Source organism: Xiphophorus maculatus, chromosome 22 (assembly GCF_002775205.1).
Source record: "Xiphophorus maculatus strain JP 163 A chromosome 22, X_maculatus-5.0-male, whole genome shotgun sequence".
Classification (NCBI taxonomy): domain Eukaryota; kingdom Metazoa; phylum Chordata; class Actinopteri; order Cyprinodontiformes; family Poeciliidae; genus Xiphophorus; species Xiphophorus maculatus.
The window spans coordinates 28,999,633-29,025,448 of NC_036464.1; the positions used below are offsets into that span (position 1 = coordinate 28,999,633).

The window sequence follows — 25,816 nt, forward strand, 5'->3', positions numbered from 1 at the left end:
ACAAACTGAAGGAGTGATATTTGTGTAAATTAAACAATTTATTGAACAAATGTACAAACAGATCATCACTACGGAGGGGAAATCCAGGCAACACATAATAGAATCCAAACGTAGAACTCTGACATGTCTGTTAGGTCTCAGATCTCAGGTTAGGAAACCTCTTCAGCAGAGTGGTGGCTTGTTTCGGTGTCAGACGTCCTCCGGTGACGTTGCTCTGCTCAGACTTGTTCTTCCTTGCTGCCTGGGAAACAGAAACACCGTGTTACTCCAGTAGGTCCGTCCTCAACATACAGAGGAACAGATGGAGCGCAGACAGATGAAGACCTCTGTGTTACTGATCAGGTTGTCGCTAAGTAACCAAAAAGTGAGGCAGTGAGTTACTTGGGTTGAGTGGCTAAAGAATTTTCGGTTCCTACATCTCCCAGAATGCTGTGCGGTTCTGGATGTAAGTTCAGTGAAATAACTGAACAATATATCAGATGTATTTTCTACTGATATTGATCACTTGTCTCTCTCTCTCTGTCTATATATATACATTAATATTTGATAATTTAACAAAGACAAAACAGAGAAACTGCTTGTGCAAAGGCGAAGCTTGATACGACTCAGAAAAGACGAGGTTCTGATTGTGAGGAAGGGGAGTGCAGCTGATGGTTCAAAACTACTTTATTTATCCCAAACGGAAGCTAAATGTTATCATAACTCTACATCCAAATATGTTCAAAGAGTCGTGGATGGTGATGCTGTGAGCTGGAAGGATCTCCTGTAGCAGACAGTCTTGCAACGAATCTGAGGAAGCCTCTGACTGAAGACGTTAGCTGCGTTTCCATCGAATTGGAATCATGAGAACAAATTTGCTTAATGGAATTTAGAAGAAAAGAAACATGTTTTTTGATCAAGTTTTTGCACTACGATTAATTTGTTTTTCAGTCTTATGGAAATGCATGTAATTCAAAAACTGCAATGGAAACACCAAAACAACCAGACTCACCTCCGCTTTGTGAACACACGTGTAGAAGGTGTTGACCTCATTAGAGCAAAGGCTGTCCACAAAGTTGTTCTGCTTCCAACAGGCCATCAGCAGGGACATCTCAGTGATGCAGGACGCCTCTGGAGACAGAAAGGTTGACCTTTAACCCCGACCAGACAGCAGAGGAACAGCCGCTCACAGCTCGATTCTTACCTCCTTTCTTGGGTTTCCTGTTGGCCACAGAGTCCTTCAGGACCAGCGGTCTGTTGGGCTTCAGCACTGGTTTCCCGTTCTCCCTGCTGAGCAGCCTGCTGACCTTCTCCTGGAACAGAACTCCTCCCTGAGCCGCCATTTCTCTCCGGCGGGCGGACCGGGTCAGAACCGGTGGACGGACAGAAGAGGAGCTGCTGTTCTGGGCTCCGGTATTAAACTTAGAGACTAAAAACAACTGGAAAATTCTGTTTCATCTGCTGAGACCACCGGACCAGCACCAGGTAGCCAGAAAAGCCGCGTTATCCGTAAAGCGGACCTCAGTGTCGTAACAGCTTCTTCTTCGTCTGGAGAAGTATGGCTTTCTGTGAAAGAGCGCCCTCTTCAGCGTGATATGAGAGGCATTAGCCAAACATTAGAGCCAAAAAATGGTCTTTATTTTCTAAGTATAGGAAATATTTAGGATTCTTTTGAATCAGGAAAATATTGGAGTTTTATCACTGAGTTGTGAGATGGTAACACCACTAAACTGAAACAGCTAGGCTTAATATTATAATAGGAACTCACAGATTAACCTGTTCTGGTTTATACAGCCTAACAATTATTTATCAGTCAGGTAATTATGTAATGTTGCTTATGAAAAATTATTTTACAGAGTAGGCAAGCCTAAGCCTTGGCTTCAGCCTACTTCTTTTTTGTTAAATTATGGGTTTGTAAAGTAGTATTTTGTTTTTGTTTTCTATGTGTGAAATTGTTTATTTACCGAAATAAAATGAAACTGATTTAGTATTTGTTTTCCAAAGTACCTGATCTAAAAGATGTTCACTATCGCTCAGCATGACCGTCATTTGTCTACTTCCATTAAATCCATATAAAATACCAGTGTGTACTTTTACGTCTAAAATTATTACTTTAAAGTAAATTAGATTTTAAATGTAAATTACTAGTTTAAAAATACATAAATAAATATAAATTGTGACTAATAACAAAAAGCTGTCTCAGCATTATGCATATGCAGGTGGATTTATTGCACCTGAGGTAAGTAAAGATTGCAAGAAAACCTGAGCAATGGTTAACATAATATTAGTGTCCGCCCCTCCATATATGTGCATCAAAAGAAGTGTTTATTAATAGAAACTGTACATCACTGATGAATAATAAAATAAATCATCAGAGGTTCTGATAAGCAGCTTATACCTGTGTGTTTCATTATCTTCATGTACACTGAATAACACACTTGTGTTGCTCTGAAACTTCCAACTTCCCTAAATGAAATTATGTTTCTTGTTCTTGCTGTATTTCCAATGGTGAGCTCAGAAAATCAGCTTTTCCGATAACAGCAGAATGCATCATCAGAAATCCAATCATGCATTTCAATCAATCCTAGTTATCCATCAAAGCATTAAGCTCAGTTTAATATTCAAATTAACTTAAGTTCCTTTCTAAGGGAACCCAGTTGATTGCATCAGGTCCCTAACTTGCAGCATTCACTTTTCCTGGACAAACATGTCGCTACAGTGGAGAGGAAAAACTCCCCGCTAACAGGAAGAAACGTCCAGCGGAAGCAGAACCTGGCTCAGTGCAAACAGCCATCTGCTACAACAAAAAAAAAAGAACAAAAAGAAGCAGGAATATTGATCCTGGACGACAATTGATAGATGGAGAAAAAATATAATTTTCCTCTGATCTGGTGACTTTTGCAACATCTAATCCTCTGAAGAACCCGGTCTCAAACCTCACTGTATGGGTGTGTCAACATAAAGGTTCCTAGGAAGGTGGATTTTTACTGAGGTGGTGCTGAGTGCTGCAGATGCAGAGATGAGACACTGAGGACGAAGGACAGAAGGATTATTATGGGATACAGGAAATCTGAGCAACAAACAAAAAATAAGAACTGAAAACGAGGAGAAATGTTGAGGCAAAAGCAGTCAAAGCCTGATCTTAATATGCAAGTGCTGCTCTCCTCCTAGCCACAACCCCAAGTGACACACACACACACACTCGCGCACACACACAACAGTAGCAGTAGAAGCAGAGAGCCAGCAGAGAGTCTGCCGACTAGCAGCCATGACAGACGTGGGTGAGTAGCTCCATACATAACATCCTCCTGTGTGTGTGTGATGAATGCATAGATAGATAGATAGATAGATAGATAGATAGATAGATAGATAGATAGATAGATAGATAGATAGATAGATAGATAGATAGATAGATAGATAGATAGATAGATAGATAGATAGATAGATAGATAGATAGATAGATAGATAGATAGATAGATAGATAGATAGATAGATAGATAGATAGATAGATAGATAGATAGATAGATAGATAGATAGATAGATACTGCAGCTGCCTGTTCTGTGCTGGGGATTTTTCTGGTTTCTTGCTAACAGCTGATGTGACAAACTGAACCCAGACAGTTTGACTCTGTGCATCGTGCCAACACATTTCAAATAGTCCCGAAATATTTCTGTTTTTCATCAATATCCTTAACGATAAGCATCTAGTTCCTGTAGAAGGAGAGGCGTTCAGATAAGCTAAGTAATGCCTGACATGAATTGGATTAGACTCTACAGCTCTGTGCCATTGTTTCCCCCCAGCTGCATAGAGAGTAGCTCCGCTGAGTTATTGTGAGCATGCTGACATGATGCAGAGTAGAAGAAGTTCTCTCTCTCTCACACACACACACACACACACACACACACACACACACACACACACACACACGCACACACACACACACACACACACACACACACACACACGCATGCACGCACGCACGCACACACACACACACACACACACACACACACACACACACACCCAAGCGCACACACATGCCCCCACACCAGGTGGGCTTCCTGGAAGATCCCAGGAAGACTGATTAGTAAATCAACCCCTCTACTTCCCTCTTCCTTCTACACACACACACGCACACGCACACACACACACACACTTGGTCACAAAAACAAAAAGACGTGGGGTTTAGGTCCTGACGTAGCAGGTAGTGAATAGCGCCCCTCCCCTCTACTCAAGCTATTTTAGTCGGGTCTGAAGGGATTAGCTGTAGTTATTATTGTCTGCAAATCGTTCTCTCTGTGTGTGTTTCTGTGTACGATGCAATGCTGCATGCAGGTTATCCATGATTTATTCCATGATTTTAGGTTAGATAACCCTAGCTAGGCTAATTTAAGCTGACTTGGTTGTAATAATAATAATAATAATACAAAACTTCATTTAGAAAGGGTCAGTTCAAACATAAATATTATAATTTGCTGTACTAGGTTGTAGCATAAGCCACTTCTCATCTGCAGTCCCTTGAAAATTACTAAATGAATATTCAGCCCAATAATACAATAAAACAGAAAATATAACACTGCAAGTTGCTTTCTAATCATTCACACAATGACATATCTCAGCAGTTAGATATGATATCATGACCTAACAACTCATCGGTGTTACAGAAACATCCGTCCTGCTTGTTGTTTTCAACAATCCATGCAGTCAGTTGGAGGTCACAGAAAACAGTGAACAAGTTGCTACATTCCCAACTTTCCTTACGCATCTCCCAACTTTCCCAACACACATTCTGAACCAAGAGGTAGCTGCTGCTAACGTGAACCCCAGGGATTTCCTCTGAGTTGTTAAACCTGGTGTTAAACCTGGTACCTTTCTGTCCCTCAACCTTTGCTGGGAGGTGAACCTTCCCTGGCAAAGGCATTGATGAAGGCTGTCTTCATCTTGCCAGAGATCCTAGAGGTTCTCCTCCAGTCTGTGTCAGATATCAACCATCATTGGTTGGTTGGTTCTAATGGGAATGTTTGGTTGCGTAGCTGGTTCAGCTCTCAGGCATTAGACCTGTCCTGTCTGATAATGAGATTCCCCAGATCTTTGTTCCACCTCCAGCTTATATAACAGGGTCTGTTGTGCTGCCCAGGCTGCCTGCGTCAGATCTCCTTTAAGTTCTCCGCTCTGCAGCGGATGGTGATGTCATATCTTTTCCTCTCACTGACGTTGTGCAGGAGGAAATAAAGTGTTGAACTCAGGGGAGTCAAACTCACTTGAATTCTTATTAAGATCATGATTGTTCTCAAGTGCCAGTTGTGCCAAATATGTATTCATGAAACCCATTAAGCTGTTAAAATATTAATACGTGGTTCTGACTGCATTCAATAAGTACTTCTTGAAATTAAATAACATTGAAAGATTTTTCACATCAGGCAGTACCTCTGGGATTTCGCAGCTGTTGCTGTTTTTTTTTTTTTTTGCAGACACAGATTTTTTTTTTGGTGATGATTTAAATATTTGCAAGGCATTTTGCAATATTTGCACTTCAGTATGACGTCAAATATGACTTTGTTACTTGCCACATCAATTATGCTGTCTTCCCCAGGTGGAAATACTTCCAAATGGAGTTGGGAGTTGGTGCCAATATCTAAAAAAAAAAGAATTTGCAAAAAATGTGCAATAAACCCACAGTGATGCATTAGCGTGTAAATCTGCAGGGATCTGAGAATGTTGCATGAATTTCTGCGGTTGCAGAGTTGCAATAAACTGAGGGGGAGGGACTGATTGATGTAATTTAGCACCTGAAGTTTAGGGGGCCACATAAAAAGCTAAGGAGCAGAGAGGGTGGGGGGCAGGCGGTATTTGGACCCCGGGCCTTGAGTTTGACATGTGATTTAACTCAATAGGCACATGGGCCTGTTCATGGTGCCAACCCCTCCATGCTGTTTCCTCCTCTGAACTTTTGGTTCTGCATTGGAGCAGATTTTCCACCAATGCAGGGTCTTTGATCTAGACTCTGCCACAAATGCTTATGAACTCATTTTTCCACTTCCTGTTGCGAGTACGGCTTCTGAGTGTTGAGGTTTGTTGTGGGTTTTCTTGGTCTTGACATTAGTGACTTCATTTGGCAAAGTGACTAAAACAGCTGGATTTGGGAACTATCAGTATCACAGCCATTATCTCTACATCCCAGGTAGTTCTGCATGTATTTTATGAGTACTCTGTGAGAATTTGGTTTTCTGTGTGTTTTTAGGTCTCTGTGTTCTGTTGAGTCTCTGCATTGTCCCGCCTACTCTTGATTGCTCCCAGCTGTGTCTTGTGTGCCCTGATTACCCTCTGTGTATTTAAGTCCACCTGTGTCTCTTGTTTCCTTGTCTGGTCCTCGTCTATTGTCGTGTCTATAGTCGTAGTCGCATGTCGTGTCAGTTCCCTGTTAACCAGTGTGGAGTTCCTTGCCTCTAAGCTCAGCTGTGGTGTCTGGATTTCTGTTGTTTCATCATTAAACCATCATTTACTTAATTGAACCTACTGTACTGTTTGATAACTAGAAAAAATGTTAATGTATGTATGACTGAATAAAATTGTTTTTTTTGTATAGTATCTTGAGAAGACATTTGTTATAAATAAAACTGAATGGAAGTGAATTGAATAAGACCAATGTATTTTACATTACAGAAACACTCTGATCTGACGAACCATTTGCACTTATTCTGCAGACTCTCTAAACGAGGCACTGAAGGCCATCAGTGTGAGCACAGAGCTGATCGAAGAAGAGCTGCAGCCTCATCTGGATACAGTCCTGACTGCTCTGCTGGAGAAGAGTGAGCTCAGATAATATTCAGTGATAATTGCTTACAAAAGCTAAAAAAAAAAAAAAAAAGTCCTCACCTTACGCAGGGCTAACAGGGGACAAATCAGAAAGAATTTCACTGATGTGTGGTTATGGCATCTCCTTAATACATTTTAATCTGCATGTAAAGTAACTTGCGAAAGGGAGAGGCTGGTGGTGTCAGAGGAAAAAGAACTACGTTTGAAAAAGTAGCTTTGTGTGTCCTGCCCACAGAGAAGGATGCGGCTGCTGAGATAGTGAGAAGTGGGATTCTCCCCACGCTGGCTCAGGCCTTACGGAGCAGGAGCAGCCTGAGCTGCCAGGTGGCTCTGCTGGTGGCAGAAATGGCACGAGAAGGTACGCTGTTACTGCTCCCTTAGTCTCTGCTACACACCGACACAAAAAAAATAAAACATCAACAATCCAAGTTCCCCAGTAAAATGCTGCCCCAACACAGGCTAACTGGGTTAAAATAAAAACTCCCAGAATGCTCTGGCAGCATGTCACTCTGCATGTACTAGCTCAATCAGTAAAAAACAATCACATATAAAGAGTGCTGGATTTCCACCAAGACGATTTTACTAACCAGGTCATTTTTTTCTTTTCGATCTAAAACGTTTTTATGATCTGTACTAACTAACATAAAAAAGATGCAAGTTAAAATTATGAGAAGGAAATTGATCATGACATATACAGTATATCCTATTAGTATTGTTCTGTCTATAATGGTCCTACTGCACCATCGTACATTACAGATCGCATATTAGAGCCACTGTAGGTAAAAAAGAAAAAGAAAAAAAAGGCAAGAGTAAATTTCTGCCAAAACTTTCTGAGATATTGAGGTTAATCTCAGAAATTTTGAAAACCTCTGAAATTTATACATTTAAAAAGTTTTTTTTTTTAAATAATCTTGAAATATGTTTTTTTGTGACTTTTCAAATGTCCAAGGTTTTTTTTTTTCCCTGCAAAATTTCTGAGTTGATTCTAAATATTTCTTGGTCTTTTCTAGACAATTTTCAACTTTTCAAGCTCAAAACTTTCCTTGTTGTATCTAGAAATGTTTGTTGCTGGAAAATGACTCCTCCATGGAGAGATTTTGAGACCATTACCTCCATTCATGGTATTTCATTTACAGATGCATCAAAACAAAAACAGCTTTTTCCCAAAAACAATGAACACCCTGAATGCCAACATGCACTAAATTATATGATGGTTATATGTGTATATAATTTAACTGATTCAATATTGTAAATGTCACCATATTTACTGTATGTTTATATTGTATATATGTTCCTACATTGTTTGCACTGTTTTGGAGCTAGATTTAATATTCTATGTACAGTGACAAACAATAAATTCTATTCTATTCTATCCTATTCTAGTAATGCAGTACTTAGTTTGCATCAAATTTTCTATCTGTCATAAATTAGATTTTAGTTGGTTTACTGAGGGTTTATGAGGTTTTAAGCAGAAAAGCTGAACCAAACCGTTTCCTTGGAAGCAGAACATGTGTATGTATTTATATATTGGCATCCAGAAGCTCCCAACTTATTGTGTTGCATTTTGGAGAGACGTTGTCCTTCTGCTATCCAAGAATAGGAAACCAGATTTTCTTTTCTATTTTCAAAATGTTTTGTTTGGTACCGAAGATTTCCAAGATGAAAGACTCCTCTCCCATATTTCTTATCAACCTGATCTTGATTCTTGCTAAGTTTCATATCCATAAAAGTAAAACAATGCATAGGAAACTTTTTGAACTTTTTGACCTCTTTGTAATGGATGTAAAACTAGTGTCTTGATTCAGTCTCAGACTCAAACAACAAAAAGGCTATAAGAGCAGAGTCTCCATGCCTCTTTGTCGGCCATCTACGTTGCAGCCACTGTGAGAGAGCCATGCATCAAGGCGGGCCTGGTGAAGGCTCTGGTTCCTCATCTGAACAGCAGCGACCAGGAAATGCTGCTGAACACTGGCAGGGCCATCGGGCGCATCTGCTTCGACAACAGTGAGTAGATCTGACAGCACAGTGCCAGTCAGATCTAGTCAGATCTAGTCTGACTTACTTTGACCCACTCAACACTTTACATTTTAGTTCTGCAGTTTGAGAATTAAGAGTATTAGATTTTTTTGTTTACCATGGTCTCAGTACAACAAAGCTCTTTACAAGAACAGATAAGTGAAATTCCATCACATAGAATATAATATAAGGTGCAATAAAACATGGGACAGACAGAAGGAAAGATTTCAGAAAGAAGTACATGACAAGATATTTATTCATAAAATTAATTAATAATTCAATTTCTAATATAAATATAGATTTTCATATTTGTTACTACATTCTTACGCACCTTCCTTGTCTGACTTTCTCCTCAGCACATCAGCAGGACCAGTTAGTCCAGAGTGGTGTAATCCCCAGATTAGTGTCCATCATGAAGGAGTACCCTGATAATGACCCGCTGGTCAACGTCTGCCTGCTGGCTCTCTGTAATCTGGCTGATATGGGTGATTATCTCCCACTCTTCTTTACATATGTATTACCCACCTACATGAAAGCCCCTCAGTAGTTACACCTGTCTTTAGACAATTGTTCAAATGTGTAGGTAGTTAGGCAGACACGATCTGGTAATTAAATGAACCATTATTCACAATCTGTAGATGTGAATATCTAACGCGAAATGCCAATAAAAAAAACATTGTTGGAATTATCTTATTTGCAATAACTTAAGTTGTCCTAATATCTGTGTGTGGACCTAGACAGTGACGACGAGCTTGCAGAAGTTACATGGAATATACTGCCAGAACTGCTGAGATACTTGCCTTTACAAACATCAATCAATCAATCAATCAATCAATCAATCAATCAATCAATCAATCAATCAATCAATCAATCAATCAATCAATCAATCAATCAATCAATCGTTATTAATCCCAAAGGGAAATGACATAACTTCCCACTAAGACATATCATTTGTTTTGATTTGCCGTTGGTTTAATTTGCAGCTACATGCTTCAGCTCTTCCCTGGAAGGTTCATTACAAGCTTTAGGAGTCCATCTGTCCTTTACCTTCCTCATGTTCAGGATCAGCAGTGTGTGTAATGAGACCCAGACTTCCCTCTCCAGCCACTTGGGCCAGCTTCCCCAAAACGTTCTGAAACCTGCAGGGAGGCCTAGTCCCTCCAGCATGTCCCAGGTCTTCCTCTAGGTCTTGTCCTGGTGATACAGGCCTGGGATACCTCACCAGGGAGGCTTCCAGGAGGCATCCTAACCAGCTGCCCAGGCCACCTCAACTGGCTCCTCTTGACATGGAGAAGCAGCAGCTCTACTTTAAGTCCCTCCTGGAAGACCAAGCTTCTCACTTTTTCACTTATGGAGCCCCCAGACACCCTAAGAAGAAAACTCAACTGGTTCTGCAGCAATCTTGCTTTCAGGGTTGGAACATAGATAGAGAGATGTGACTCAGCTCTCTCTTCACCACGACAGATCAGTACAGCACCCACTACATTGCAGACCCTGCACCAATCCACCTAGCGATTTCTCGCTAGGTTCCCTCATTCATGTACAAGACACCAAGATATTTCAATTTCTCCACTTGGGGCAGGACCTCTTTCCCAACCTGGAGAAGAAACTCTACCCTTTCCCAGCTCAACACCATGGCCTCCATTTTGGAGGCACTGGTCTTCATCCTGGCAGCTTCACACTCAGCTGTGAACCGCTCCACCAGAAGTTGTTATCCATGTCTGTCCAAACTCTTTCCATGCCTGAGATTTGCATCAGCGACAACCAGAGCCATTTTGTGCTTGAAATGTTAGTACCCATCAGCTGCTTCTGGAGTCTCACAGGCCTAAAAACCTGATAAGATTGCTTCTCCAGCCTGACAGCATCCCTCACTAGCAGGTTCAAGCCCAGACAGGCACTGACCACTTTGCTGGTAATCTGCCTTGACAAAGTAGGCACAGAACATTGTCCACTCTGACTCAGTGTCAATGGAGCCTGGTGGCAGTGTACTTTGCTCCTGTCCTTGGTGTTACACTCTGTGATGTAAGGATGGAAAACCCATGGAAAGCCATTCCATGATGCTCTCTACACATTGTTCTTGATCTGATCTGAAGGTCACATTAAGTCTGGGGGGCCTGCAGCTGGTGGCTGCACAAAGTTTGTGTTTTTGCTGGGATATCATCTTGATTTCTTGATTTCACAGAAGTCACCATCGTTATCATTACTTAAGGTTTTGTAGCTTCTATGATAAGCAAAAGAATAAGAGTGGCAGTATTTGTTATATCAACTCAAGAACTGTAAAAACATAAAGTAACTAAGAACTTGTGAACAAGGTCTGATCTTTGTCTCATTCATGGACTTTACTTTGTAAATTCTAAAGGAAATGAGAGGCAAGAGATGGAAAACGAGCAAAGGTGACACACAATGTACCTACCAGTGTTGTGTTCAAGACCACCTAACCCGAGACCAAGACAAGACCAAGACCAGAGTGTATCGAGACCGAGACAAGACCAAGACTTTTAGGGTCCGATACCAAGTCAAGACCAAGACCGAGGGAAGTCGAGACCGAGTCAAGACCAAGACCAGCGCCAGTATGTGACAATAAAATGTGAAACATGATCAAAATCACTAAAATTGATCTAAAAGACCCACATTCACGTAAAAACACCTAGATATTTTACACAGAGAACTGGAATAAACATAAACATCTTTATTTAGTACTTCTATGTTGTAATCACAGAATTTCAAACAATCAAAGTCGATCAAAATAGTATTTTCTCTGCCTTTCATGAACAGTACATACATTTATGTTGTTTTTAAATGTGCTATTTCAAAACCATGTGCAAATATGTAAAACTGAAAAAATGCCAATCATTTCTCTCGTTTCTCTCTCGTATACAGATTATAGCTACATTATATAACTTTTCTTAAATAAATCTATATCTATCACCAAGTTGTGACAATATGTTATGAGACAGATAATTTGTTGAAAAAAAGATTGATCTCCTTCACTTCCTCCCTGAGCGACTACTGCCATCTGCAGAAATACAAACCCCATTGAAATACGTGCACAAAAACATGACTGACTTTTATCAGTTCTAAGACCCTTTTGCTGGATCAGATGGTTTGTTTACAAATACATGTCAAATATGTGTAATGTAATGTTACTAGAAACGCATGTAGATAAACAAAATGCAAATCAATGGTATTTTGGCCATCACATTTTTGAAATGGATAAACAAGTAAGTTAAATGACTGATATGGTATGAACCATAGAGAGTGAACTGGTAAAAAGTTACTTATTGACCTGAAATTGTAAATGGCAACATAACAATGTGGTTTCTAAAAGTAATTTGCCTATATCCATACAAAGCAACTAATTTATTAATTTTTCATAAGGTGAGGCATATTAGTCTCTTCACTCTCTGCTTATATCTATAGACTAGTTCCCACAGCCAAACAACAGAGCATCACCTCCACGTCTTATCTTCAATGTCAGGAGCTATATCCAGCTCCTAAGGTCAATGTAACTTACATTGACCTTAGTTCATAATTATGAGACAGTGAATGAATTCATTCACTGTCTCATAATTGTTTTTCATGAGAAAGAAAAAATCTAACTTAGGAACAGGATGTTATTATATGTCCAGTCGACTCAGTCTCTCAAGGTTAACTGCATTTGCTTACTTCCCTTAATAATGTTAATTGTAGGACCAATGCAAGAAAATACAACTTATTTAAGGTTAAGCATATCAGGTTTGGCACATTAATAAATTATATATGATGGCTTTGGAGACATTGGGGTTACCCACCAGCACAAGCCAGCACATGCTGACAGAACCATTACGTTCTGTCATGGTTACGTTACAGAACGTAACCATTACGAACCATTACGTTCTGTCATGGTGACTTATTGACAGAACCATTACGAACCATTGTTCTGTCATGGTTACGTACGTCACCTTATTATGGTTATTAATAAACATAGGTAGAGACTTCCACATCAGTCTTCTCCTTCATGAGAAGTATTGAACAAGAACCAAAATATATTACGATTATCTATTCAGACTTTTATTTTTGCTCTGCTTCCACCTATGTGCTGCAATCCACTCATGAAGCCGACAGAAATACGGAGACATGTTCAGGAAAGCTGTAATTGAAACAGCGTTGTCCATGCACAACACGAATCAACACTTCTTTAAATTAAATCAGTAATGTCCGACATGTTTTCACAAACACTACTAGGTGACAACTTGTGCATCAAGCTAGGTGGCAAATAGCGGATAAGAAAGGAGAACATTCACCCTAAAAGATAAAGCATACATATATAACTTTAGCTAACTTAATATGTGTAGCTAATATTGAAATAAAAACTGTGTGATGGCCGGGTAGAATAATTTTGATACCGAGGAAATTGCTTACGTTAACTTGCTAGCTTTCCTAATATCACTTTTACACACAGCTTACCTTTCTTTGTGCTTTCTTTCAAGGTGTCGATAAAAGTTGGACGTAGTCCCCACCGTCTCTGATAGTGAAGCACTGCAGAACTTACATTGCGCTGTATGCTTTTTTCTCAATGTTGCTTTACAAATGTATTGTTTGTGATTTAAATAGCCAAATTTTATAACCGATGATTTGGCTGACATCTTATCCCCTTCTCAGACAACCACTTGTAACTTTCAATCGAAGTGCTGCAGTCCGCGCTCAAGGTGAAAGGGGGTGGGGCGACAGCAGTTAAAAAAACAACAACATGCTTTTACCAATGAGACGGGTTATTGCTTGGATTTGAATCAGGAGTGCATCCAATAAAAAGAAGGATCTTAAAGAAATTGATACTGATGATTTAGCGTTATTTTCACAGTTGTGGTCTTGACCGGTCTTGAAATAAAATACCGAGTCCTCAATGTCCGAGACCGAGACAAGACCGAGACCAAATGTGGTCGAGTCCGAGACAAGACCGAGACTATCAAAAAATGGTCTTAAGACCGGTCTCGAGACCAAGACCGTTTTCGAGTACTACAACACTGCTGCCTATGACATGGGAGATTTGTATCTAAGAAAAGCTTGCATCCAGCCATATTTGCCAAAGCCCAGAGTTTTATTCTGATTTCTCCTCGGCCCAAAAAGCGCATAATATGGTAAGGATAACTTTAATAGGCCACTCCGTCATTTGTTATGGAGCCTTGTGTTTGCAGACTGTGCACGGGAGGCCCTGGTGGAGCAGGATGTGGCAAACACACTCATTCTTCAGCTCAAACGGGCTCCTGATGCTGAGCGGCGCCATGTCATCCTGGAAATACTGGGCTCACTGGGAGAAAGTGGTAAGACATGAGGAGAAGTTAGGGGGGGCTGGGGGGTGGGGTTTAGGTGACGTAATATTGAATTGTTGTGGTGTAACAACATTGAGAAATGATCGATTATTTCAGTAGACTATAGATTTTTGCATTAAAACTTTTGTGTTTGAAAGTGCCTTTAGATGGCATGTCTTGTTAGTGTCTGCTATATCAATAACAAGATTTACATTTACTTGAATCACATTAAACTGGTATTAGCACACTGCTCAAAAATGATGAAAGACTCAGAAAAAGAATGTTAATCCGATGCAAACGGCAAGGTAAGGTAGACAGATAGACTAATAAATATACAGCTCCATGTCATACACATCATGTCAGGCTTTCTGGTCTATTTTGCCACCAGATGCACTGAAGCTGCAGTTTGCAGAATCAGGAGTACCGGAGGCTTTATCACTGATGATCCGAGATCTACAAGGACACTCCGACCCCCATGACCTCTGCAGCATCAAGATTGCTTCCAACCTGATCGTGTCCCTGCTTTTAGGAGGTGAGTGGGAGGAGTAGTGCTACTGAGCTTACCAACAACTATGCAAGATATGTGCAAGGTGTTTTTCTCAGATGGTTTAAGATGAAAGCTGCACTGAGCGTAGTTCAGTCTGGACCATCTGGATGAATAAAGTCTAACACAACACAGAACAGTGAGTTCTGTTTAACTAACTGCTTCATGAAACAGAAATTAAAGACGCATTGTGTCACAGATAGACTGAAAGACAAATGCTGTTTGTTGGACAAATTCATAGGGTGTCATGTAACATCAGAAACATTAGTTTTTCTTTGTGTGTGTGTGTGTTTCAGATGAATCTATGCAGAAGTGTTTTGGCGAGGGGTCAGGCGTGGTCTACCAGGATATTCTGTCATGGCTGCAGAGCTCCAACACCCAGCTCCAGCTGTCAGGAGCGCTGGCCATTGCCAACTTTGCCAGAAATGGTAAGATTTGAGTGTCTTGTGTAAATGGATGATCTTTAACAACTACAGCCATGTAAAGGGTCTACTTTTGTTTAATCCCCCTTAAGTTTTACTTTGATTTACTCTCAAATGCTCCAGGTTATTAATCCTGCAGTAAATCCACTTTTATTTCACTGTGCCTTCTTTCAACTCCTAATCTATAAACATTTGCCTCCTTTACCAGCATCATGTCATTTTCTGATTCACAAAGCAAATAGTCGAAATGATATAATCACCATTATATTTGGGAGGATTCTGGGCTCTTTTCACATCAGATTGCTACTATTGTAAGTTTGCAATCAAAATACGACCTTTAGTTTTGATGACAGCAGTCAGGGGGAAAAAGTGCAGAGAAAGCAAAAGAACTCATAATTTTTTCTCAAATGAAGAAGTGCAGGCAGAGGCGGACCTGGCCTGTTTGGCGTCCTGGGCGAACAGCCTTTCTTGCGCCCTTACCAGAATTTATAGAGCTCATTTGAACTGATTGAATTCCTGGCATAAACCAAACAGCTTCAACTTAATACTCATTCTGTCAAGTAGAGTGAGAACCAAAATGATGTCAGACACTTATAAATGTTGAGGTTTACATTGCTGAGAGGAATTTAACTCACCATTTGTGGAGATGCACAGTTTGTGCCATGCAACCAAATAAGCATTTGCCCCTTTACATATTTCTTGTGTTTTTACTTGTAAAAACAAGTCTTGATCTTTAGACCAGTTTCAGATCAGCAAATCAGTATTAATATCAGACAAATGAACTTGTACAGTACTTTCTCAAGTCCAGAGTTCCCCAACGCGCTTCACACTGCATCCAGTCATTCACACACACACTCGCATGACAACGGTGACCACAGTCAATACAAACAGTTTTCAAATGATGATTTCATTCACTAAGGGAAACAGTAATGTCTCTGTGACACTTCTGCCAAGGTTCCAGTTGAGCAAATTGCTATTTAGATGATATTATATATGAATATGGTGAGCAACACTTAGCACCTGGTGCTAGGAGACAAATTGTCAAGTCTACCACGATCTTCTATTTTTAATTATAGATTAAAAAGGAGGGCTTTTTTCAATGTATTCCTGTTAGCAATGTTTACTAAAACCTCCTTTGTGGAGGTTTTATTAAACAGAGATGTGCCAACTCTTGTTTGCTTATTCATTTTTGCATGAATAATATCAATTAAAGCATTACAACAAAAATAGTTCAAAATTACACATTTGCTAACTGTGAGCAGCTGAAATGTTGTTAGACTGAGGTGTTTGTGGGATTAGTTTCTAAGTTTTGAACTTGCTTTGCCTCTGTCAGACAGTAACTGTGTGAAGATGCTGGATCTGGGTGTGGTTCCACACATCCTGACCTTGATGGAGCAGCATGTAGGTGAAGGGGACGTCTCTGTTCAACATGCTGGACTGAGCGCGCTCAGAAACCTGGCCATCCCTGGTACTCTTCAAAGCAAAACAGTAACATTATGGTTCTGACGTAACATTTGTGCAGGAACACACAATGTGGATGCTGACAGCATAAAACATGGAGGAACATGGAAGAACATGCTTTGTTCCTCCATAATATGGTCAACTAGATGAAACTGAGTAGCTTTGCTAAATGTTAAACTGATCAAAAATACAAGAAAGATTTGCATCGATTCAAAAACAATAAAACATACGGTTTTAACAGAAGAAAATGTGAATCAATAGAAATAGTAATTCAGTTGTAATTCAGAATCCGTGTTATTACAATATGGAGTTTTATGGCTATACGTTGAATAGGTGCAGTATCAGAAAATATGCTGAAGGCATTGATATTGCTCTGTTGCTCTTTTTAGAAGGCTAACTTGGAAAGAAAAATGAAAAATTAAAATTCACTCAATTTAAAAACATAAAAATGTATACAGGGAGCCTGAGTATCTTTTACAAAAGTTAAACAAAAGTTATTCATTGAATATTTAAACTGATCAGAAAAAGAACAAGCATCACTTCTATACATGATAAAGACATTGAGGCTATTGGGTGGAGGACAAGGGGAGGTCATAGGTCATACATACAGAGCAGAATGTATTAACCAGGATGAATCAATATGAAACCCAAGGCAGCCATAATGACTGCCTGGACTGAGATGAAACTTTTAACGGAGAAACAAGATGGAATCTGTTGATCAGGGATCTAGGTCACATCTGAGTTATGTTTTTTCAGTGGCTAAAGAACAAACACATGGTCTGCACTCAATGAAGCAACAACACACACCAACACACACCTTGTCTGTCTTCCAGCCACCAACAAAGTGAGGATGCTGGAGGACGGAGTCACTGAGAGGATCAAGTCTCTGCTGCGCACCGACATGCCGCCGGTTCAGTTCAAGCTGCTGGGCACACTACGCATGATGGTGGACGGGCAAGGTGAGGGACTGCTGCACTGGGTACAATGCACAATATTGATTTAATAAGGGCATATAGGTTTTCAAGCACTCATGGCAGTTTTAGCTAACAGCATAATAATGGGGATAAAAATTAAAATGGAGAAAAATAATTTCTCCTAATGAACTGTCATGATTAGTTACCAAACAGAGATTGGTGATTTTCACCCAAACAAAACTTTATTGATTCTTGCAAGAATGAGCACAGCAAGCAGACATGTCCAGTGTCTGTTCAGTCTGGTCTGTTCTTACTAGACAGAGAGTCACTACCTGCTTCTGTTTGGATTATCACAGAGTGATAACAAAGACCTTCCAAACCTTTGAAACATTGAAAATGGAGGCGCGCTCCATTCTAATCTAAGTACCAGGAGGATGAAAACACAATGAGCCTCACATGGATGTGGCTAAAGCTGTAAGAGGAAAAGTAAATACCTTTTTGGGTTTTAAAAACAAACGAATAAGCAGGAGCTATTTTTAAAAATTTCACTAACACATAATTACCTTCCTTTGTGTACCCCCACACTGTAACAGAAGCTTTAATATGTATATGAAATACACTTTGTCATAGTGGTAAAGTTATATTATTTACCTTTAAGAAGTATTTATCAAATGCTGAAGCAGCTATTTAATATTTCAGGAGTTTTTTGATGGGTTTTACCGATACCGTCTTAAGGACATTCATGATCTTGATATGGCCCAACATGAACAGGAGCCTAAAACCCCATGATGTATATTATTAAATTTTATGTTACCTTAAGTGTAAAGTTTGTTGTTTTGTTCTAATGACTTCACATAGGAACTGAAATATTTTTTATTCAATCAGTTATCTAAAAGGATTGTTTCACATACTAGTTGCAAAAGGGCGTGCTGTGGTGGCGCAGGGGGTTAGCACGCCCCACATTTGGAGGCCTTAGGCCCGCGGACATCGCGGGTTCGACTCCCGACGACCTTTGCCGCATGTCCTCCTTCAGACGCAGCTCCTGTCGTGTGCTGTAACTGCAAAATAATTTCCCTGCTGGGATGAATAAATTAAATAACAGGATGTCAGATTTTCTCCTACAACAAGTTGCAGGTTATTGGCTGCACAGATCTATTTCTGTTTCTGGGCAGATCTGGGACTAAGAACAGAGTTAGTCAGAATATTGCAGCTATGAAGATCAGAAGAGAAAAACTGAGAAAACAGCTGAACCAGAGGAGAAACAAGATGCAGTATCCAAACATCTGAGCTTCTGCCTCACAGAGCAGCTCAAGTCCCCCACTCAGGTCCTTCAGACTAGCCAGCAGCAATTGCTACTTCTCAGAGCAATGCTGGTAAAAACGTTGTTAAAGGGTTAAAAGAGGAGCCATGTTGTTATGACTTCCTGAAGGCAGAGCTTTCGAAAGAGCAGGATTTTTTTAAAGACACAAGCCCAATTTCAAGGTATTAAAATACAAAGTCAAATTACGATTAAGTCATATAAGACTTAAGAGATTAAAATTATTTTGAACCTTATGTTGTGTGTTTCAGAGGGAGCCGCCTTAAAGCTGGGCAGAGATGCGGTGCTGCTGGCGCGAATCATGGAGTGGTGTGAAGCCAAAGACCACGCAGGCGTCCGAGGAGAGGCCAGCCGACTGCTGGCGGCCCTGATCAGACACAGCCGCAGTCCTGTGAGCTTCCTTATTTGGACCAGGTCTTTGGTTCTGGATGGACTTTGGTCCTGACTGGACTTTGGTTCTGACTGGACTTTGGTTCTGACTGGACTTTGGTTATGGATGGACTTTGGGTCTGGATGGACTTTGGTTCTGACTGGACTTGGTTCCATTCATAATGCTAAACTTTTCTAAGGGAATCTCTGTCTCTGAATGTTGGACTCATTTCCTTTCTCGAACAGGAAGTTGTCCGTGCTGTGGTTAGAACAGATGGGGTTCGGCACCTTATCTCTATGGCAACAAGCGAGCACGTTATCATGCAGAATGAAGCCCTGGTTGCCCTTGCAATAGCATCTGCTATTGACATTGGTAAGCTATTTCAGAGTTTATGTAAGGTTTATGAATAAATGCCCCAAATGCTAACTGTGTCTATCCTTTGATAGAAGAACTGAGTCCCAAATATATTATGTGGGAAGTTTGTTTGATTCAGAGTGGATGGATTCTGCAAAAAACATATAATTTTGCTGCAGCCGTCTTTTGCTGTAGGTCTTCCCCCAGTTCTGCCTCTGCCCATTTCCTGTCTGGTTCCTGATAATAAAGGCCAGGAGAGCCAAAGGGAATCATTTTTAGAAACTCATTCAGCAGCTGATTTTAAGCTAAAATCAAAGAGTTTGGAGGTAGTCCTCTAACTTTATTAGCCCAATTCACCAGAACCATTGGCAGCAAAATAACCCCTCAGCATGATGCATCTACCGTCATGCCTGACAGGTGCCATAATGTTCTCAGATATAAACCGTTACCTAAACATATTTCTTGTTATCGCAGCCAAATAACTCAATCTTTTTCACATCCGACGACATTTTTTGTAGAAAACATTTGGCTTGTCCATGTGGGCAGCTGCTTATTTTCCCATCACGGTTGGAGGTTGTGATGTTGGAATGTAAGACTTGCATCGCTACGAACAGCGACCTTGGTATTCCAATATGCTTCGGTTCAGATTAGGGTTAATCTTTCTGGTTCTGAGTTATTTCTGACCATCTCAGGGACAATGCTTTTACTCATCTGTTTCTGTTTCTGTTCATGACTTCCAGAGTCTATGAGGGATCCGTTTAACGAGGCAGAGCTGCTACCCATGCTGAAAAATATGTTGGACGATCCATTGGGGGCAGTCGAGGTCAAGTTTAGTGCTCTGGGTCTCATCTGCACCTTGGCTAACTCCGGTACGTTTTTGCTTTTACAACACTTTTCATTCTCCAAAGCCAAATTTCAAACTGTTACCACAACAGAACATTACTGATGCTCTGCTTGGTGAAACGGGAATCAACCTCCACACAAGCCAGACTAGCTGAGAGTTTTACTGTCACGTTTTTGCATCTTTACCTTTCAGTTCAAGCTTCAAACTGGTTTTAAAAATACCAGCAGGTGACTAGGACAGTGCAAGTACAGTAAACTATTTATGATACAAGACTTTCATGTGCATTCAAAGTACGTTACAGTATTTGTTCTTCCCACCCATTATAAATGAAGTACTGCCATGTTTGCATTACATTATTTCCATATGGAGTCTTAGGTTATTTGTATTGTACTCTGTTGCCAATAAGGTTTAATAATGTACATTTTCTCATAAAAATGTTTTAAGAACAAACCATCTCTTAGCAATTACAATCTTCTATATAAATAACCATGTAATTATAATAAAATATTTATTCCGGTCAGAGTCGTCCTAATGTAGGAGAAATCTGCTTTGGAGCTGGACAGTGTTGATTAGCCGTTAGCTTGCGTCTATGGTCTGAACCTTTATCCGGATCTTTAACAAAACAGAGGTCAATAAAGAAAACTCTCAGAAATTAGTGACTCATAGACACTCAACAAAGCCTAAACTTGTCAAAAAATTAAAAACTATTCTTTAAAAAACATAGTTCAACATGTTGAGCATCATGATGAAATGATGCTGCTGTTGCCAGTGTCTGGAGGTTATTGGCATTTTTATCTGCTCAGCTGGTCCTGCACTTGTTTTTGCTCTGTTTTGTTTTTCAAAATCATGCACAAAACTGCACAATTTTGTGCTGCAGGTGTGATGACAGATGAACTCAACTTTGTGAATATTAAGGAGAGTCTGAACAAACTGACAGACGACAGCAGCAGCAAACTGGCGACGCAGGCTAGCTCCATACTGACCCTTCTCAGCGACAGCAGCTAAACCAGCAGCAACACGGGCTTTCATCGGCTCTATGAATGTGTGTAGATTTGATAACATGTCATCCAGACAGCACAGATGCTACTAAATATCAAATTGGACTCTAAAGTGTCACTTATTTTGTAATAAGTAATATATTTTAGTGCTAGCATGATGTATGTTGTTACAGTGGGAGACAAGGACCAACTGTTATGCACATTTTGCTTCCTGTTTTTCTAGGAATCTTCTGTGAGGTTCTTGAAATGTTTTCCTGACACACATGTTGAGTTTTTTGACGCGGTGGAGCCGTGTCTGAGACGAGAAGAAGTGAGAGGAAGTGAGCTGCTGAAAGGATGCGCTCATTTAGAGAACAGATGATCATTTCTGTTCGTCTGTTTATTAGTAAAGTTCTGAAATCAAGCATATGATATATAGTAGTGAAATATATGGAATACTATTCCACTATATCAATATTACATAAACATGTAAATAGTAAAATAAGTAAAAGAAAGAAATACGCGAGTGTGTGAAATAAAATAATTACAAATGTGTACATATTACAAGATGTAGAAAAGGTTTACTTTAAAAGAAATCAGTTTCTGAAAGAGCATGTGTGCTATTGTGCAACCTTTCCTTTTCCATTCTGTTCAGGGTTGGTGCTCAAAACAGTTATATGGAAAAATATCAGCATAAGAAAAAAGAATAGAGCTGAGCAAGTGTGCAAAACAACAATGTCCACCCAAGACAGAAGTAGTGATTACTGAGTATCCACCTGAAATGAGTTCATAAAGTTAAGATTAATATGATGATTATCCAAGTCAGGAGATGGCAGTGGATTGGAGACCTAACAAACTGGCACTCTGTGGAGGGATTTTAAAGCACTTTATGGTGAGCTCATTCTGCCTGTAATTCACCAAAGAGGCGAATGGCTGCATGTGAAATAAATTCTAATCCAACTTTACAATTCCGACTTCATTCATATCGATGTAGTAATCTCAGCTCCCGTTCTTAACAGCGTTATTACTCACGTGTGTGGAGGCGTGTCACATGACATTAACAAGTGTTGAGGAGGTTATATATGATCTCTACAGTCATGATAGCTTAACTGTGCTAAACTAATGCAGCTGTCAAAACGTTCATTTCCGTTCATAGAGGGTCTTTGTAGTGAAAGTGCCGCACATTAGACATATTCTCATTAGAAAGGTCTTTTAAAGATCGAGAAAATAATTTGTCTGTTTACAGCCATAGAGACAGACAGGCTTTACGGTGCTGCAACAGTCATGGCATCCTTCATAAATGGTAATAACGTTCTGTTTTAATAAGGAAGTAATCACCCAAACAGCTATATTTTTATCTGAAAAGTCAGTTTTAAAGTGACTAGGCCACTTTGAAAACCATGATTTATGTTTTAGAAATATTAGGTTTCTTGGTTTTGTCAGAGCAATGATGATATATGCACTTTATAGAGACAAACCTAATGTGTTTCAGCTGACCTTCACCTCAATTCAGCTCAGTTCTCTTTATTTTTAAGGGGAATTGTTTTTCTTCTTATTTGTTAACTAAGCAACGGATCATATTTTGTGGTTTATTTGTGTTATGATGCATTATAGAAGTGATTGTTTCATTGAAATGAATGTGCATTTAAGAGCCTTTGTGCCGGATGGATTGAAAGCACATTCCAAAAACCACGAGCACAAACAAGAATCTATGAAATGTTGGTTTGAACTCAGTAGCCAAACATCTGTTGTGTGACCAAACCGTAACCACTGAACCACTTCAATAAAACAGTTAGTCCCATTGGTTTGCAGTTGTTTGCATGGTTTGTTCACACCGTCACTCAGTTAATCAGAAAAATCATATTTTGTTTTAGGTGTTCAGACATAAACTCTGGATCTTAAAGAAGATCCAGGGTATTAAACAAGACATTGATCTTGGTGTTATCTTAAATTAAGAATGTAAGTAATAACAAGCACTTTTGTTTACAGAATAAAGAAAAATCAAATACTAACAAAAAGCTTGTGGCATGCTTCTCTAATGGAACCTGTTTCCACTTTGGGTACAGAGGTCCATCGTCCTCACCATAGCTGCGTTTCCACGGACATTTAGAAAATAAATTTGCTCAATGTAAACACATCAGTTAAAAAAAAAAGTTTTTCCAAGAAAAATTTAGGCGATACGGTGTTCATTTCCTTTGGACATATTGAAATTGGCTTATTTTGCAGCCGGATGTTGCCACAAACCATGAAGAAGAAGACCACATGAAATAGGTGGAGACTCCTGGGGCCCATTTTAATGACTCATTGTCTGAACAAGCTTATTTATGTGTGATTTTAATTTAATTCATTATCTAATAGAAACACCGCAACTGCAAAATTGTGTCCTTTTTTTTTAATTAGCAAAATATCGACAAAGATTTGCATATGTTTGTAATGGAAATGCAGCTTGAATTGAATTGAAAAGACTGATCTTAAAAGTCATCCTTATAATCTGGCCTGTTTTATTGTTTTTGGGCTCTTTGCTTTTTTTAAAAATTAGTTTTAATTTATATTTTCTAATTTTTTTTATTCCCTTTAATTTTGTATTCATTTTATGTTGTTCATGTATAGATTTAAGCTCTGAATATTTTAATGTATGTTTTGGGACTACTAAGGAATAGCAGAGTGTGTGATGTGTATAGTGAGCCTGAACTCAGACATTAGTCTTGTTGGTATATCTAAAAATAGGTTCTTAATCTCAATGGGGTTTTTTGTCATTGTAAAATCAAAATAAAAAATAAAAATATATGTGAGGATGTGTGTTCAGGACCCTCTGTTGGATCCTGAGTGGATCCTGCTATTTTAACAGCTCTGCAGCCTGGGGTGACGGGACCAGCTCTACAGCTGTGTGCACTGACAGAACCAGGAAGTGACACATGTCAAGACAAAAAGAGTAAGAATGTATTTTCAGCAAAGAAACCGTTGGGATGCAGATGGTACTGCGAGCCCAAATATAGTTAAAGACAGGAAGCCTTGTTATTTTTGAAAAGACAACACTCCAGCAGCAGGAGGGCTGCTGCTCTGGGGCAAGCAGGACATCAGCAATGATTTAGGAAAATCATTGCTGATTTTCCTAAATCAGCAATGATTATGGTCCATTAAACATTGTGGTCCATTAAACATATTCCAAACAAGTTAAGCCCATCATCCCACAGAAATGGATTATTTAGCAGGGCAAAATGTTCAGGACAGCTCCCAGGAGCAGTAAGACTGGAGCATGAAATGCTCTGACAATTAGAAGAAAAAAAAACACAAAGGCTCTGAGAACTAACAGGCCTTTGTTACATATTGAAGTCACGACAGTTAGAAAAAGATCAGACAAACATGGCTTGTTTGGCAGAGTTGCCAGGAGAAAACCTTTTCTCTCTTAAAACAACATGGCATGACTAAATTTGCAACGCTGCATCTGAATGATGAACTAGAACCCAGAGTCAATGGAAATTAAAAATAAATGTCTCGCTATAATGCACAAAGAAAACCGAACACATCCTAAGCAGCAGCATAAACAGCTCTTACAGTCCAGCATGTTGCTGGAGGGTGAGCAGGTTTTGCCTTCAACTTTTAAAAAAATATATAAATAACATCCTTTCCATTTGAGATTAGGTTTTATGGAGCCCTCGACGGGACGTGTGGAAAAGTTTTTTCTTTTCTTTTCGAGGTTTGAATAACTTCAGATCAGAATGTTGTCTTATGATCCGATGGACTCTGCTATCATTACAACTGTTTGTGGATTATGTTCACTGTCCTTACACAGCACGTTACACTCTTTACCTTCCGGAACATATTCAACCAGGAGCCGCAGATTTGTTGCCATCCTGCCACCTTGTGGTGTATAATAGGAACAACATGTTTGATTGCAGACTGCGCCTAAAAACAAAACTAGGAAACATGCACTGCTTATGTTGAAGGAACACATCAGTCTGTGTGGAATTAATCTATGAAATGTGTTTTACTTAGTGAACTGAGTTACTGAAGTAAAATAACTTTATAATAATATTATTTTAGTTTATTATGTTAGTTTTAACTATGTGGATAAGTAGATATATTGCACATGTATAAAAGGAAAATAGAAGAACCTGTTTTATTTTATTTTTTTTAACAAAGGTTTGAATACATTTCAGAGTTGCTGAACTTCTGGTGACGGCTTTTTGATGACAGTTCATTTTTGGAGCATGAGGATGTTGGAGACTCGGTTTTGAAAGAGAAATCCGTTTTCTTTTACGCTCGATAATCAACAAACAGCTGTTTTGTGATTATTCTAAAATATGCTAATATTGTCATAAATACATTTCACCATCTGTCTTTGTTCTGTTGTAGTTTTGTTGACTCTGTTTTTGGGTGTCTTAAGTTTTTTTTTTTTATCACCTTGCTGCAAGGAAATTTGACATAAGAGGACAATAACTTAATACTGATATATAGTGGTACTCAAGACCTCCATGGAGAAAATAGTGGGATGTTCCTTTGATGGTTTGA

The 25,816-nt window shown here is 39.4% G+C and overlaps 2 protein-coding genes across 2 annotated transcripts; one reads left to right on the top strand and one right to left on the bottom strand.

The window, feature by feature from the left end:
- Positions 1-19: 19 nt before the first annotated feature.
- chchd1 (coiled-coil-helix-coiled-coil-helix domain containing 1) lies at positions 20-1,514 on the bottom strand. The gene is made up of 3 exons (XM_005812083.3): positions 1,184-1,514; positions 992-1,110; positions 20-241 (listed from the first exon to the last, which is right to left on the bottom strand). The coding sequence occupies exons 1-3, from the start codon at positions 1,320-1,322 to the stop codon at positions 131-133; spliced, it is 369 nt and encodes a 122-aa protein (XP_005812140.1). The 5' UTR covers positions 1,323-1,514; the 3' UTR covers positions 20-130.
- Positions 1,515-3,158: 1,644 nt separating this feature from the next.
- Positions 3,159-23,107, top strand: LOC102228753 (rap1 GTPase-GDP dissociation stimulator 1-like). The gene is made up of 14 exons (XM_005812082.3): positions 3,159-3,260; positions 6,685-6,789; positions 7,032-7,154; positions 8,675-8,800; positions 9,169-9,297; positions 13,987-14,112; positions 14,489-14,632; positions 14,941-15,072; positions 16,400-16,534; positions 17,361-17,486; positions 19,011-19,150; positions 19,375-19,501; positions 20,224-20,352; positions 21,205-23,107. Exons 1-14 carry the CDS (start codon positions 3,248-3,250, stop codon positions 21,330-21,332), a joined length of 1,683 nt encoding a protein of 560 aa, XP_005812139.1. The 5' UTR covers positions 3,159-3,247; the 3' UTR covers positions 21,333-23,107.
- Positions 23,108-25,816: the final 2,709 nt, after the last annotated feature.

Excerpts from the sequence above, each read along its gene's own strand:
- chchd1 (XM_005812083.3), bottom strand. The coding sequence starts at position 1,322 with ATGGCGGCTCAGGGAGGAGTTCTGTTCCAGGAGAAGGTCAGCAGGCTG. Across the intron at positions 1,111-1,183 it reads CAGGAAACCCAAGAAAGGAG|AGGCGTCCTGCATCACTGAG; the intron begins GTAAGAATCGAG and ends TTCTGTCTCCAG. Across the intron at positions 242-991 it reads CGTGTGTTCACAAAGCGGAG|GCAGCAAGGAAGAACAAGTC; the intron begins GTGAGTCTGGTT and ends TCTGTTTCCCAG.
- LOC102228753 (XM_005812082.3), top strand. Across the intron at positions 15,073-16,399 it reads TGCCAACTTTGCCAGAAATG|ACAGTAACTGTGTGAAGATG; the intron begins GTAAGATTTGAG and ends TGCCTCTGTCAG. Across the intron at positions 19,151-19,374 it reads TCAGACACAGCCGCAGTCCT|GAAGTTGTCCGTGCTGTGGT; the intron begins GTGAGCTTCCTT and ends TTTCTCGAACAG.